Source organism: Falco biarmicus, chromosome 12 (genome assembly GCF_023638135.1).
Source record: "Falco biarmicus isolate bFalBia1 chromosome 12, bFalBia1.pri, whole genome shotgun sequence".
Lineage (NCBI taxonomy): Eukaryota > Metazoa > Chordata > Aves > Falconiformes > Falconidae > Falco > Falco biarmicus.
The window spans coordinates 7,174,657-7,191,013 of NC_079299.1; the positions used below are offsets into that span (position 1 = coordinate 7,174,657).

At 43.1% G+C, this 16,357-nt stretch overlaps 1 protein-coding gene across 20 annotated transcripts; it reads left to right on the forward strand.

Annotated features, from left to right (window-relative positions):
• Positions 1-201: 201 nt before the first annotated feature.
• On the forward strand, positions 202-16,070 carry TLR5 (toll like receptor 5). 20 transcript variants are annotated; one of them, XM_056357407.1, is made up of 6 exons: positions 219-544; positions 1,595-1,688; positions 2,409-2,523; positions 4,589-5,284; positions 7,791-7,862; positions 11,194-16,070. In XM_056357407.1, the coding sequence occupies exon 6, from the start codon at positions 11,198-11,200 to the stop codon at positions 13,781-13,783; it is 2,586 nt and encodes an 861-aa protein (XP_056213382.1). In that variant the 5' UTR covers positions 219-544; positions 1,595-1,688; positions 2,409-2,523; positions 4,589-5,284; positions 7,791-7,862; positions 11,194-11,197; the 3' UTR covers positions 13,784-16,070. The 20 variants fall into 20 exon arrangements, 18 of the variants coding, with proteins under 18 accessions (XP_056213382.1, XP_056213380.1, XP_056213383.1 ...); XM_056357405.1 differs by having other exon boundaries at positions 4,589-7,862; XM_056357408.1 differs by lacking the exon at positions 7,791-7,862 and having other exon boundaries at positions 4,589-5,068.
• The last annotated feature ends 287 nt before the right edge of the window (positions 16,071-16,357 follow it).

Below are 16,357 nucleotides of genomic sequence, written 5' to 3' on the forward strand. Positions count from 1 at the left end.
TTCCACGGCGGGTTATTTCCCCGTTCCACACGCACCCAGCCACCGCTCCGCACCCCCGGCTCCCTGGGGGGCCCGTCCGCGTTCCCGCGGCGGCCGGGCGGGCTCGGGCAGCGGGGCGGGCCGGGTCCCGGGCAGCGGGGCACCCCCAGCCCAGCCCGGCGCGCTCCCCGGCCGTGCCCGCCGCGCTGTCGGCCACACGCCGCCCTGGCTTCAGCCGCCCGGGCCGTGCGAGGGAAGGAGCTGCCCCGCGGAACGCCCCGGGAGCCCGGCCCGCCGCCCGCCGCCGCGACCGGCCGCTGCCCCGGGGCGGGCCCACCCCGCAGGCCGGCCCGGCGGAGGCGGTGCGGGCCGCGGCTGCTCCTTCCCCTCCGCCCGCGGCCTCTCCGCCGTGAGCCGCTACGAAATGCGTTACCCGCCCTTCTTCGGCACCAGCGCTGCGCTTCCCATTTCCAGACCAGTATGTTATTTAGCCGATTTATTGTCCTTTTCCTCAAGGCAGACAAGGCCCGTTACAGCCGTTTGACGGGAACCGAAGGCACGTGAGGTAGGAGCTCCTGAAGGGCACAGAGGCGCCCGAGGTAGGACTGGTGGGGCCTGGCCGGGCCGGCGCCCGAGCTGGGGACCCGGCGGGCAGGCGAAGGGGTGGTTCCCCCCGGGGTGCCGGGTGACCCCGTGCTGCGGCAGGTGCCCGGCCCGGCTGGCCCGGCAGGGTGCTCGGCCAGCGCCGGGCTGCGGGGCCGCACCGCGGGCTGACTGACGGTGCTGCTTGCTCGGAGCCAGCCCGGAAGGCAGCAGCGGCTGCTGCTCAGGCTAAAAAGCAAAAATTGTTTTGCTTTTTGTTCCTGTGCGCCTTCAGCTCGGTGGCTGTAGCGGGGAGCGTGCCCCCAGGCCGTGGGAGAGTGCCTGCAATGCCATCCTCTGCCTGGGGGCACGTGGGACCTGCCTCTTCCTCCTAACTGGGAACGGCTCCTCCGGCACTCCGGCTTCCCCTCCGGCTGTGCCACTGTGCAAGACCCTCTAGGAGCTGACCGAGCTGGTAAGAAGCAGGAGCTAAGGGGAGGGCAGGAAGGGCCTCCAAGCTGTTCTCAAAGGATGGTTTCTGGCTTGAACATACGCGTAGTGAGAACACGGAAACTGCCCAGAGCAGGTCTCCTCCCTCCCCTCTTTGGCCCCCATACAAAGCATCCCCCAACCCTTCATTAGGCTAAAACATGTCTTTGATTTAGTGAATCTTGAACATTATTCACTCTGTTGGATGACCTGTAAGGGGAGGAGAGTGCCTCCACTCCAAAAATAACCAGTGTTTCCACAGTTGATATTTGTGAAATAAAAGGCTTTGTCATTGCACTGTGCAGAAAACAGAACCGAGTGAAGCTGACACTAACTGCTAAATGAAAACATTTCTAGCTTTCTCTCCAGAAGGAGCTGGGTAGGGACAGAAGTTAAAATATAACCTGCATGGGGATTTCTATTTGGCAGTCCTACGTGTCAGACTGCAGGTCTTTTATGGCCTCGGAAACCAGATGCATACCTATCTACATGCGGGAGTGTGTAATTCGGTCTCCTGCTTCTACTCTGCTTGTCATTCATGCAGGTTACCCTGTGTGGCAGCTGTTCTTGGTTGCGTTGGGACCGCCTTGTATAAGGAAAACCGGTAGATAAGCACTTGACCTGGGATATATGTGCAGGTGAGCCCCAGGACTCGCTACCACACTGTGAGCCAAAAGAAACGGCTGACTCACCGACAGCCTCACACAGCACCTGTTTCAGAAAGGCTACTAGCTGCTTCTCTGCATTCTCCACTTGTTAGGTCTCCTTGCACAACAGGTTCTACACTACTAAGTCATGTCAGCTACACTTGTTAAGTGTGATTTTCAGGTGTTTTTCCTCCCCCAACGAGTTAAGAGCTAACTCAAATTTACTCTGACATAAAGCCTGTTTCAAAGAAATTCAGAAGGTACCTTTTCAATGTCTCCGTTCCAGGAAAGAGTGGAGCAGGTTTCTAACGTCACTTAGACGGTGGGCAGGTTGCCTGCCTGTCTCTCTTTCATACTATATTTATGGTCCTTTTGTCACTGGACGTTTGCAGCTTGTTATCTTTTGCTTGCTTTTTTAAAACACAGGTGCAAAAAACATATTTGCAAAAGCAAACATCCCTCTGTTATCAATTTTTCTGTTTGGTTCCACATATTTAGGCACCTGTCATACTCTTCTAATATTTTCTTAATAAAGAACATGCCAGATTGTGTCCCAGGAATGCAGGTGTGGCAACCATGCCATTTCCTCTCCAGCCATTTAGTCATCTTTGCTGACCTGAGGTCCTGAACCACTACCACTGTTTTACACCTGACCACTGTTTCACAGGCACGGCAGTGCTGACGAGCGTTATAAACATGTTAGCTTTTCAGGTAAGGCTGCGCAGAGGTCTGCTTGTGACTCCAGGAGTTACAATCTCAATGCTGCTTCTCCAGTTACTGCTACTTCCTTGAGAATTTCTGTCCCGTCTGGGAAAGCTGGCCTCCTGTAAGTTAAAAACTCTGCTGTCATCTTGAGAGTCCTTTCCTATTATCACTTTGATCTTTTCCAGGTGAAAGTTTTAATCCTGGCTGCTTCTAATTATCCTGTGAGCACAAAAAAAAGGACATTTTGTCCATGGGCTAAATCCACTTTGTGAAAAACAGGGTCCAAAATGATAGCTAAGAGGGAAGGGAAACTAACAGGAAGGAAACGCCGCTTCCCTGGCGTGGTTTCTAGTCTAGACCAGGCAGTTATCACATGACAGTTTTCAAAGAAAAAGAACGTCAACATGGATTCAGGGTGTGAGGCAGGAATACCTGAGTGGTGACAGTGAGTGACCACGGGTGGTTTCTGCAGCTTGGACGAGCGCATCTGCTGGGAAACAACTGTAGCGCTAAGTTGGAAAAAAACCCCAGGAATCTTCACTGTCGTCACTGAAGCCTCGAGAAGTTCATTTCCTTAGGACCTGGAGGAGCATAAGAAACCCTGTTGGTCCCCTTCTCAAGCCTAGCTGAGGCGCTCCCTGCCTTCATGGTCCCATCAGACAGAGGGGCTGGGGCACTTCCCTGGAGCCTGGGGCTACAGCACCCTCCCTCTGCCTGTCCAGTTTACGCCTGTCCCCCAGAGAAATAGCCCAGAGCATCTTTTAGTCTATATTTTCCCACCCTTCTAGAGACTTCTTTCTTTTAAAGCGATGAACTTTACAGAATGAGTCTTATCCTTCACCTATTTTCATTAGGTATGTATCATTCTTAGGCCTCCAGAAATTGATTACATAGAAGAATAATGATAGAAAAGACTAAATATTTTTATGCATGCTTAATTGTATTTAACTCATTTTGGTCACAGTACAATTTATTTTTGATAGTGGCTGCTTTGCTATTCCTTATTTCACATTCCCAATTTACACGTCTTATTTTTTTCTCTCTCTGCCTACTCTCCAGTTATTATATAATAATAGAGGAACAACACTGCCTTTTTGTGTCCGCATCTCATCATATAATCTGAGGGGATATCAAAACTGATAAATACAAACAAATCTAGATGATGAACAGGAACTAGATAATTGCATCCCATAAGTAGCTTCTGATTACCCAAACCAGCAGCTCGTTTATTATGGTCTTTCTGCTCTGTGAGGTCATTAAATGCCTTATTGCCTTAGGTGTACCCCATCAATGACAGGAACTGTCACAGTACTCACTTGCCTTATAACATGCTTCCTGGCTTCCTGATTTTAAGTTGGAAAATTTGAGTTAAGCATCCTAGCAACTTAAGGTAGAGGCTGAGGGGATGGGAAGGGCCACATTCATTAATCTTTTAAGTCATAAAATTGTTTCTTTTTTAGATTGTAATTGGCTAGAGGGGCCTCATGAAGAAAAGTGTTTACACTGCATAGCATTTTATGAGCACAAATGCATATATTATGATGGCTTAGAGCCTGGGTGAAAGCTTAGAGCTTTATTTTTGTTTCAGTAAGTAGATTTGATCTAATCAGATAACAGCAGCAATACAAATTTTCACAACAGAGGTTGGCCTTTATCTGGCCAGTCTAAGAACAAAGACTTACTGTTTGTGATATATCTTTCAAGATCATTTTTATGGCCTAGATAAATATTACAAACCCCATGTCAGTAGGCTTTCTGTTAGATTAAAAAGGGTGCTTTTTGAAGGTCTCTGGGTTCTTTTCTGAGAAATTTTACCAAGCGCCAGATACAAATAGCCCTCCACAGTCAGTTATGTCACCAGCCTCTGGGAAAGATGCCCATAATTGGAAAGTTGCCATGAGTGAAGAAAAGACTGATGATTTTAGGGTGTCAGGCAAGGATATGTTACTTGTTCTGCACTTTCTCCAAGAAGTAGGAATGACTCAATTCCCTGTATAATTGTGACATGAATATATAGGGAAACCTGAACAGGGAGACTCTTTTATCTGGATAGCAGGACAGGACCCAAGAATTAAAGAATGAGTCTGGGACCCATTTGTCTATTCAGGTGAATTTCAGTAATTTTAGGCAGGATGTCTCAGCCTTGTTACACATTAACAACAAAGACTATTTTCCATTGTTTGCAGTGGGGTTTACTTGTTATTCTCTTCTTAAGAAAACACACAACTTTTTGTGTTTTTTTTCAAGTCTGCTTCATTCTGTTTGGGTGTTTCCATGGAAGGGTCAATGCAATCCAAGAAGGTAAGAGCTGCACTAGCCATGGACCTGGGGTAGAGCACACAGTTGCGCACGGGCTGCGTTAGGTTTGTGCATGCTTTGTAGTCTTCATTCTGAGACTTTGATTGGGGATTACATTTCTGACTGGGTAGCTAACATCCAGAATTCTCTATGCAGATAACTTGAGTCTTACCTTTACAACCAGACTAAACAGCAACGTGGGAAGAGGACAGATGCAGTAGGTCATGCTAACGTAGGAGTTAAACCCCCTTTATATGCTGGTGTATTCGGTCCGTGCCTAAGCCTAAGTATAGTGAAAAGAGAAAGGGACTGAAGAAAAGAAGATGGAAGTGGGAGCTGAGATCATTCGTTGACATACCACGTCTCAGGTCAGTAGTGTTGCGTATGCTCCTGCAGCACTTCTGGGTTGGTTCAGCCATCCCACACTGCTGAACTGTGAGAGACCATTGCCAACAAGCTGTACGTGTGTTTCGTTGTATCTTACGGCTCAGCTCTGTCCTGTCAGCATGGCTGAGTGGCAACAGACTGCTTTGTCTGCCGTAACCCCTTTCCTGGAGCCGTTCCAAGCATCTGATCAGTTACAGGTATACAAAGATCAGGTATTTAAACTTAATACTATAAGGACATGAACAATTTCCAAGCATTTGTTCTCAAAAGAAGACTGGGTTTGAAAGAGGAAGCGGGAGAGAAGAAAGAAAAGATTTCTTTGACTTTGTCAGAATTCTTGTTCCAAAACTTGTAGGCTGAATCAAGATTTGGTTTTCTTTCTTATTACTCTACTCTGGTAATAAATGAAACTAATTTCCCCAACTCAAGTCTGCTTTGCCCATGACAGTAATCGGCGAGTAACCTCTCCCTGTCCGTATCTTGACCATGAGTCTTTTCTACATTTTTTCTCCCCTGTCCAGCTGAGAAGGGGAGTGACAGAGTGGCTTTGGTGGCCACCTGGCATCCAGCCAGAGTCAACCCATCACAGGTTCCAAACTCCTCCTGTTCATTGTTTCCCTTTCCCAGTGTCTCTTTCATGCCCACACGCTTTGTACCTGCAGTCGGTACTGTTCGTGAGTGCTGCGCTTTGCCAGCTTCTGGCAGAAAGATCCGGGGTTAACTAACTCTTCTGTTAATCCCTTGTCCCATAAGGATTTCACAACTGACCATTGTTTCTGGTCTGGGAAAGATATCCCGCAACTTTGGCCAGTAATGTTGGATGCTATGCAGAGGCACAGTACGCCAGAACCATTTCATATTAAGAGCATAACTACTTCAAGCAGAATTCAGAAGCTGTATATGGGCAGGACCCCCACTTCATTTTATCACAACTATAAATATGTCCATCCCTATCTGTCAGGAAAGATACTCTGGTGAATGTAAGAGAGGGACTGAAGTCGGCAGGAATGTGTTTATATTAGTATCTAACAATCAGAAGCAAAACGTTTGAAATTTTGAAACAATCAGAAAGCAAAATGTTTAATTTTCTATACAGAAACATCTATTGCTGATTAGATCTGAAACCAGAGAGTTATTTCAAATCTTAGAATTTGCCAGAAAGCAGAAGTGTGGCACCAGTCTGTCTAGTTACTTATTTATAAACTCTGCTGCAAACCCAGTGTAGCTTAGGTTAGATGAATGTAAAACAGCCTCTGTTCAGTTAGCTGGACTCTGGATATAAACATATAGAAGCTGACTTAAATATATTTTCAAAACGTTCAGAAGAAAAGTCATACACTGATGAGGAAAGCAGTGTGCATATCCTTTTTTAAGTTAAATCAGTGCAATTTTATACACAAATCCATCTCAAAACAGAAAAAAACAATAAGGGACAAGTAAGATGGTCTTTGTCTCTTCAGTGCCTTATGTTTTTGGGTACAGAGGGGAGAAACGAGGACTATCTTCTATGTGTTGAACTTACAGACAAAAAATACACCCTGAAGTTGGTTAATCCCATCTTCCTTCCCTTTCTCTGGGGAGCTTTTGTGCTACTTGTGACAACTAGTGGCATCTCACTGAAAGACAGCAGAGTAACAGCAGCACTCACGCAGCTCCAGGTGAGCTCTCCTGTCTCACTGCCCAAACAGCAAGACCCTTAGCTATGGAGCTAAGGGGGAAAAAACCTACTAGCTTGGCAGTAGCATTAATGTTTATCCTTTAGTCCTAAAGCAGGCTTGCGGCAATTCGAAATTAGATTCTCACACACTTATCAAAAGATGCTGCTACCTTTATTATATATATACCCTACTCATCTGTGATTCAGTGACCTACAGAAAATGGCCTGGATTTTTTGTGAAAATCAGCATCGACAAAACAAAATTTTTTTCTTTGGTGCAGAAGATGAAAAATTTACCAGCTTTACCTTTTTATCCACCAGCCACACCCCAAACACGTAAACGACCGGTATTCTTGGTCAGAGAACTTCATCCTTGTGGAATTATTTCAAGGGATCTGTGTTCCTGATGGGCACACAACTCCTCTGGTGGCCTGTCATCATCTAGGAAAAAACTTCTTAAGAGGGTATCACAGTCACTGCAATAGATCATTGAAAATATTTTTGAAGTTTTTAAGTCTTATTGATGATTATATCAGACATCTTCTCTAGAGTCCACCCAGATAACCAGCGTCTCTGCAGCCCAGTTCCCCAAAACCTATGGCTGACAGTGGGGAACCATTTAGGCCCGCTTCTCATTATTGTAAGCACATATGGAACACGTCTGTTCACTTCCACTGGCATGTGCTGGTTCATGTTTGACCTAAGGTTATGTGGGGGAAGCATGGGAGGCTGCCGAAGAGAGTAAGCATGTACGGAATGCTGCACAAAACCACTTTGGAGACTGACATTTTCCTTTCAGATCACTCTTTTAAAAAAGCAAGCAAATACCGTTGGCCATTAGTAAGGAGAGAAATAGGTTATCTGACTTGTTCTTCACCTCTGTGGACTCCGGTACATTTTTGTTGGGGAAAGGAGAATGGCAAGGGATTTCTAACTCTCCATGGGAGAGCTGTTACTCTTAAATTCTTTCGGGGCTTGTGTACGTCAGAAAGGAGACAGCCCTAGCTCTCCTGCTCAGCCGTACTTCGGGCCCTGCTTTCTGACAGTTTCTGCGGACGTCCTGAGGTGTACACAACTGCGCTGAGATGGACAGGCACTACTACAACATCCACTCTCAGGTACTGTCAGGTCCCTTTGGGTTTTTTGCTGTGCTAATGAAGGTTTCTAGGCGATTTAAAACCAAGTTAACAAAACCCGAGTTTTTTTAAAAATGAGGACAATAGTGTAGGTCAGTTCCAAACGACTCAAAGCATCTGCATCAGCCTTCCCTGATCCAGATGCCCTCTTCCCGAGGAGGCTGAGACCGCAGCTAGAGTATTTGTGTTGTGTATGCACTTGCTTGCTGCCTTTAGATCCAGGTAGAATATCTACCCTGCATTGTACATTTCTTTCCATTGCTCAGAAACATACCCTGCTTAGGACTTTCCACCCCAAAAGCATTTGCTGCGTTTTTCCTCCCCCTTCTACTCTTCCACTTCCCTTTGCTGCTCACCCCTTCTGACACCAGTGCGGTGGAAGGAAACAAAACCTCACATGCTGAGCTCTGGTTCTCTAAACTTTATTGCTTCAGTTTTCAATAACAAATGAAGCATTTACACAACCCTTAATCTCCATGTCCATGCACAGGCACGTAACTGAATGGGATGGTCATCATTTTGTGGGAAGAATATTCTTCCCAAAAGGTTTTAGGTGCTAATGGACAGTGGTGAAGGGTTATATAAAATGCTGCATGGAGGGATTCTGTTAACGTAAAAATCTTTGCTGTCCTTATGAGAGCACTAAGAGGCATTACTTACTGCCAGCATCATCCTCCTCGTCGCAGCGGGCCAAGATTAGGGGAAAAGGTAGTAACATGCAGAAAAAATTGAGGGAGCAAAGAGTTTACAAATGAATTCTTCCCTGTCACCAAACCAGAGCCGAGGTGGAGTGTAACAACTGTTAAGAGATTGTTAGAGGCTTCTTTAGCTTATAAGAATGTGGAAAAGCAGGTAGAGTGTAAAAGCAAAGGTGGCTAGAAATATTTCACCATTTCCTTATTTTCTAATGATAAAAATAAAACTACATTTTAAAATTTAAAACCAACAACATTTTCTAACTGTTTCACTGTAAACATTTTAGGCTTTTTCTTGTGGTAAGTAGATACACGTCTATTACGTTTCTACTTCCAAAGTACTATCTATTTGTCACTGCTGGTGATGCTGTGATTTTGCCCAAACTTTAAAAACCAACCATGGCATTTGGGCAAAGACAAGGAATGCACATGTAAATGTCTGAAAGGTTAATTACATTAATTCAAAATTATTAGTGCTAAACATCTTGTATTATGGTGTCAACAAAAGAACTACTGTAATAGTTAACAAGTAATAAAAGGGAAAGTTGGTGTTTTGTTTTCATGGTTCAAGCAAAGAGAAAAGTAAAAAACCAAGATCTTGAACGACCTGCTGTATGTTTTCTTTTTTAATAATCTACAATATTTTGTAGTTGCAAAGACAAACGTTATATAGTTTACTGCTTATAATGTCCCCTTTTAACACTGCATGCTAAGTCGAAAAGAGAGGGTGGAAAACACAATTATTTTCTAGTACTAGGAATTATTCCCCATCGATGCAGTTAAAAATCTCTATAACAGAATTTTGATACTCACTGCCTGCAATTTGCTGTTCTTTGCAGCACATCCTAAATTCTGTAGTGAGACAAAATATGAATGAAATTTGAATGCCAGAACTTCAGAATTCAGCACTCTATCCAAGTGTTCTTTATGAACATATATAGTATGAATATTCATACTCTCTTTTACTTTCAAGAATAAGATCTTGTCCCAAAACCATGAAATTGTCTTAAAAATGACAAGATCAGTATTTTAAGTTGCAAGGTATGTGTCTTCCCCCTTGGGGAAAGCCTGTAGGGTGGAAATTTGCGGACTCCCCTTAGCAGTCACAGGTGTTACAAGTTAAGGTTTTAGTATAATCAAATGATTTTGAGACCATCACCAAAAATGTTAGGTACAGTGAGATACAAGATTTGATGGTACTATAGTATCCTTGTACTTCCTATTTAGCAGATAGTCTCTAAAAAATGGCTAGCTCTTTCATTTGGTATTTGCAGTGGGAATATCATGGTGGTTTCTACTGACGTACCTCTTCATTTCCCAGATACCACTTTGTATGATGGCAAGAAGCAGATTATTTTAGTTCAAGTGCAATATTCTGCACAGAATTTTGTACTTGTGCTTTAAAGTAGCAGTGTGTTCAAATCATCATCATAATAATTAGCAGGGTTTACCTCTTCTTAATTACTGGCTCAAAGTCCAGCTTCTTTCCTCTCTGAAGTAGATGTACTTTGCAGACGTTAGATGGCCATCGGGGGTTTGGTTCCACAAGGATTTTACACTTACCAATTTTTAAGCAGATTGTGCTGGAGGTTGGGTTGTCATTTCATTTCAATAAATGTGTTTTAAAAAGCAGAGGCAGATGGTTGAAATCTTAGTTAGAAGGTTGTTTTTTAAACTGCAGTACACAAACAATCACTTTAGGGTTAATAATTTGCTCTGTTCTTTACCAGACTCAGTAAAAATCTTGCTTTGAAAAGGTTTTTGTCTCAGATAAAGGGATAGACAAGCAGACAGATGGCATAATGCAAGGAAAATCCAGAGTGGGAATAAATTAATAAATGGATTTGCCAGTGAGCTGCATAAATTACGTTATGCACCTTTTTGTATAGCTTAGGAATTTACAGTTCACGAAATGTAGTTTTTCATAAAACATGAAATCTTGCGGCACAGTTTCGGGGTACTGCATTTTTTCTTTTCCTTCACTGTCAGCCTTGTTCCTGCCTGTACTTTCAAAACTACTTTACAACCCTTTCAAGAACAGTTTCACATCACAGGGTGAATCTGAGGCTCAAAGAGCCCTGGAAGAGGTCACCTTTTTAAAAATTCACGGCAGTTAGGCACTTGTGTGTGACAGCAATCTGAATTCCAAGTAGCATGATCACCCTGACAAGGAGAGCATTCAGGGGAAGAGCAGCCTTGGCCAGCTCTCGACTGACCTTACTTAGGTTATCCAAACTGTTTAAACCTGTTTGGCTAACTGATTAAGGAATGAAACTAATACACCAGCATTATCAGTTCCATGATGCAAATGAAATAGCAAGGGCAAGATTTTCACACTTACCTAGTGGAGTTTTCATGCTGCCCTTAATGTACCTAAAGCAGGGTTACTTTTCAGGTGGTAGAGGTGCTCAGTTCTCATAGGGACCCATCTTCTCACCAGCCAGCCTATCAAATGATGCCTGCTAGACTTCAAAGAAAGGATAAATCCCAAATCACTAGTAATTCTTAGCGTGACATTAGCCTTTTATTCTACAACTGTTACAAATGTGCTGTACAGCTTACTGCATAGATAGCCAACTGCAGAATTAATGCTTAATATTTTCACTGTTTTCACACAGGTTCATGATGCTATATCAGCAGCTCGTATTTGTCTTTGGAGTATCACTAGCTAGTGACACATGGGCACTTAGAAGCTGTTACTCAGAAGCCCAAGTCTCCCTATATTACTTCTGCAACCTCACAGATATTCCACTTGTGCCAAAGGACACGGTGAAGCTTTTGCTGACTTACAACTATATCAGCCAAGTGACTGCAACTTCGTTTCCACTGCTGGAGCACTTGTTGGTGTTGGAAATCGGAACGCAGTATGTCTATCCTGTTACCATAGGAAAAGGAGCTTTCAAGAACCTGCCAAGACTTCGTGTCTTAGACTTGGGATTCAACAGGATTCTTCAACTGGATCTTGATGCTTTTGTGGGCTTGCCAAGTCTGACTGTACTCCGTCTGTTTCAGAACTACCTAGGAGATTCCATCCTGGAGGAACGTTACTTTCAAGATTTAACCTCATTAGAAGAGCTGGATCTATCAGGGAACCAAATTACAAAACTTCAGCCTCATCCTTTATTTTATAACCTAACCGTCTTGAAAACTGTGAACCTGAAATTCAACAAGATATCCAACCTGTGTGAAAGCAATCTTACCAGCTTCCGAGGGAAACGCTTTTTATTTTTTAGCCTCAGTTCTAATAATTTGTACATGACAGATGAAATGGTCTGGGCCAAATGCCCAAATCCTTTCAAAAATATTACGTTTAACTCACTAGACCTTAGTAACAATGGCTGGAGCACAGAGAAAGTCCGCTATTTCTGTACAGCCATTCAAGGGACTCAAATTGATTCTTTAATATTTAGGTCTCATACAATGGGTTCAGGATTTGGCTTTAATAACATTAAAAATCCAGATAATGATACATTTGCAGGACTAGCAAGAAGTGATCTTCGCTTGCTTGATATTTCAAATGGTTACATTTTCTCTCTCAATTCTTTAATCTTTCAAAGCCTTGGTAATCTGGAATTGCTAAACCTTTTCAAAAACAAAATAAATCAAATCCAAAGGCAAGCATTTTTTGGCTTGGGAGACCTAAAAATTCTCAATCTGTCAAGTAATCTTTTAGGTGAGTTGTATGATTATACTTTTGAAGGTCTACATAGTGTCATGTATATTGATTTACAGCAAAATCATATTGGGATGATTGGTGAAAAATCATTCCGTAACTTACTAAGTCTGAAAACGATTGATCTCCGAGACAATGCCATTAAAAAACTCCCTTCCTTTCCACATCTGACCGCTGCTTTTTTAGGTGACAATAAGCTAATGTCTATAGCTGACACAGCAATAGTAGCAACTTACCTTGAATTAGAAAGAAATTGGTTGGCAAACCTGGGTGACCTATATATTCTTTTCCAAGTTCCAGATGTGCAGTATATCTTCTTAAAACAGAATCGCTTCTCTTACTGTGTGAAAAGTGATAATGTTATAGAAAACAATCAGTTAATCTATATGGATCTAGGTGAAAATATGTTACAGCTTGTGTGGGAGAGAGATTTATGTTTGGACGTGTTCAGGGCACTGTCCAAACTGCAGGTTCTACATCTGAATAACAACTACCTTAGTGCTCTTCCACAGGAGATTTTCAGAGGTCTAAAATCTCTAAAAAGACTTAATCTAGCTTCCAACCTACTGTCTCATCTTTCTTCTGGGCTTTTTCCACCAAGCCTAACAAACCTAAACTTATCTGGAAACCAGCTTTTTTCCCCTGAGCCTGAAGTCTTTATGACTTTGAATATTCTGGATATAACACATAATAATTATGTCTGTGATTGTACTTTAAAGAGCCTACTAGCGTGGCTAAATGAAACCAACGTAACCCTGGCTGGCTCACAATCTGACAGGTACTGTGCATACCCACCTGCATTTGCAGGAGTACCACTGTCATCTCTGACATACGATGGTTGCAATGAAGATGAACTCCAGCAGACACTCAGGTTCTCAGTGTTTATCTTCACCTCCATCACTCTTCTAGCGTTGCTGATGGCAGTCACCATTTACACTCGCTGTCGGGGGATTTGTTTTGTCTGGTATAAAACTATTACCAAAAAAATTATAGACAGCTATCCACAAGTAGTAGATAAAAGTGGATACAGATATGATGCGTATTTGTGCTACAGCAAAAATGACTTTGAATGGGTCCAGAACTCTTTGCTAAAGCACCTGGATTCACAGTATTTTGATAAAAACAGATTTACCTTGTGCTTTGAGGAAAGAGATTTCTTGCCCGGGGAAGAACACATCAACAATATTCGTGATGCCATTTGGAACAGCAGGAAAACAATTTGCATTGTGACCAGGCAGTTTCTCAAAGATGGGTGGTGTGTGGAAGCCTTTAATTTTGCCCAGAGCAGGTACTTCTGTGATCTGAAAGATGTCCTCATTATGGTAGTGGTTGGGTCACTTTCTCAGTATCAACTGATGAAACACAAACCAATTCGAAACTTCTTACAAAGAGGTCGGTATTTGCGATGGCCTGAAGATTATCAAGATGTAGACTGGTTTTTAAATAACCTTTCTTGCCAAATTCTGAAGGAAAAAAAAGTGCGAAGGAAAGCTGGTGATACAGAGCTGCAGACTGTAGCAACCCTCTCACATTGATGGTGTATGGGTTGCTGGCTTTCCAAATATCCCATTTCCAGCTGTGCCATGGCAGGAATAAACAGAAGTTTGCTTCATCTTTCCTTGAAAAAGCAGGCAGAAAGATAACTATTTCAGTATAAATCCTACTAAACATGGAAACAGCCTGAAAGCGACCAGCAAATACATGAAAGTGTGATTATTTTATGGACTATGACACACATTTTCAGAATTACATGAATCACAGATGCTTCACATTTTGGATGCTCAGCTTCAGACATTTCAGTCCTGATTTTCAGAGTACTACTTACTTACAGGTCTCTTTCAGTTAGAGGATGCCCATGGCTGTTTTTTTAAAAAGACCCCACGGTACCGTATGGGAGTGACCAAGTCTACGTTCATGTATGGCCTAGCCTGACCCATCAGTTCATGGGTTATTTACTCCTGTGCTTTTTGCACTCTGTAACTTTTCATGCCCTGGTTCGAAGCACAATCAGTGCTTTGCACCTTTATGCTTTCATTTGGTGTAACAGAGATTTCATTTGTTTGCTTTCTACTCAATGAGCCTCAGCTTCTCCACTGGAAAGTACAAACTCTGAACTTCATCCCCTTACCCTCTACAACTTCTCTGCTTGGTGGTAAAACTACGGTCATTGATCTACTTCATTTACTGCTGTTTCAGCCTGGTGCTTTTCCAGTTGAGCTGCCTCCTGCCCTGCAGAGAGGAACAGGTATCCTCGTCAGACCTGAAGCAAACTTGGACTTGAAAAGCAAACAAGAAACTACCTCAGCAGCCACGTGGGCTGGACACTGGTGATGTGGCCATAGCCCAGTGACTGCCAGATAAGCTTTCACATTCCGGGAGTGGAAAGTACAGACAGCGGGTTGTTCTCTGTAAATCCTGTCCCCTGATCAGTTCTGGGATATTTTTCTGCTTCTACTGAAATATTTTTCTAGAGTGATTAATGCTTTTACCTCTCTAATAATTTTACCACTGTTTGTTCAGGTATGTGTCTTCAGGGGGTTGTTCAGGATCATTTTAATAGAAGTCTGATTGAGTGTTCATTGTTATAAAAACCTGCATCTATTATTTTGATGGTGACATACTCCTCGAGCATACGTACTGTTGGCATCTTGGTTTATACATTTATTCAACAAAAGCTTACCAAATTAATCGCAGTATGGTCTCAGTCAATTTCTTGCTTTAATGACAGAGCAGGACTGGGAGGTTTTATAAGCTGTCTGTCTTGACCTTAGCTGCAAACAAATAACACCAGCTTAACTATTTTGACAGAGATGAGAAAGTACAATCCACTTCATGTGGATGCAGTTGTTTGAATATAGATGTACGTGCCTGTGGCTGATCTAATTTACTCGCAGTGCACCAGTATACAGGATTTCTATTGATAAAATTACCACGGTAAAATATTACTTCCTTCTCAATCAGCGTAGTCACTCAGGAACAGAAAAGGGGTAAGCCTTGGAAAACTTCCCAGGCAGCACGGGGAGCAGATGGGAAGAGGGACTGACTGTGCTGATGAAGCCCTGGGTGTCGCTGTTGGCCCAGGGACTAGCTCGGGCTTCCCGAATTCCTGCCTCCCATCCCCTGCAGCTGCTGCCTTAGGGAAAACGTGCAGCAGGGATGGAGGTCTGAAAGAACCAGCAGCCCTGGCTTCCCAGAGCCCCCGTGGGCTGTCAGAAAAGCCACCACCTGCATTCCAACTCTCTGCATTTCTTACAGTTCTCTGAAAATGTCCAAACTTTTTCCTTTTTTTCTCCCCAACCAGTGCAAAGAGTTATAATCGTCCTTTAAAGTCAGAGGTTACATCAGGGAGTATTGCACATAAACTCCAGACAGATAGACAAAGCAGGAATGAATCCGTACAATGAAGACCACGTGCAGGTCTAGGCTGTCAGCCTATGGATCTGCACATGGTGTAAGAGATGGGAATTTTAAAAGCATACTTAAATTATATTTTAAAGGATGTCACAAACCATTTTTGGTCAAGTGTTAATTGAGAGCCCTCTCCAGTTACGACTTTATTGTATACTTACAAGGCACTCCTATCACTTCAGATACTTAAAACTTTTTCCTGCTAACCTATGTATGCAGGAACAACAAGTCGATACAGACATTACTGGGATGGCTTTAACCAAAACCGTTCTATTTTGTTTTAAACGTGTCTGCCTTCATAAGCTTTGGGCTTATGCCACTGGTGGGAGGTGGCTACATAAAACTTGCATTTTCTTCAGCCTTTGGAAAGTCTGACTTTTTACATAAAAGTTTTAATAAAACCTTTGGATGCAATTTCATTGTCTGCCTCCATACTTATATACCATTTTGGAAACTTAAAGAGATCAAACCTGTGTCAGGAGCAGCTGGGGAAATTTCTTTCTACCACAGAGGCAGTTTAGAAACACAAATAACCCAGCCCCTTGCAAATTCTATTGCAAGGGATCTACAAAAGACAATACAAGTGGTTTTGGAGAACGTGCTGCTGAACTCCTGGTTGTGGAGCGGTTTGCAGGCATATGAATAATTGCAGTGTCAATTTTAGAGGGATCTGAAATCGCTCCTTTTTACTCCTTGTGAAA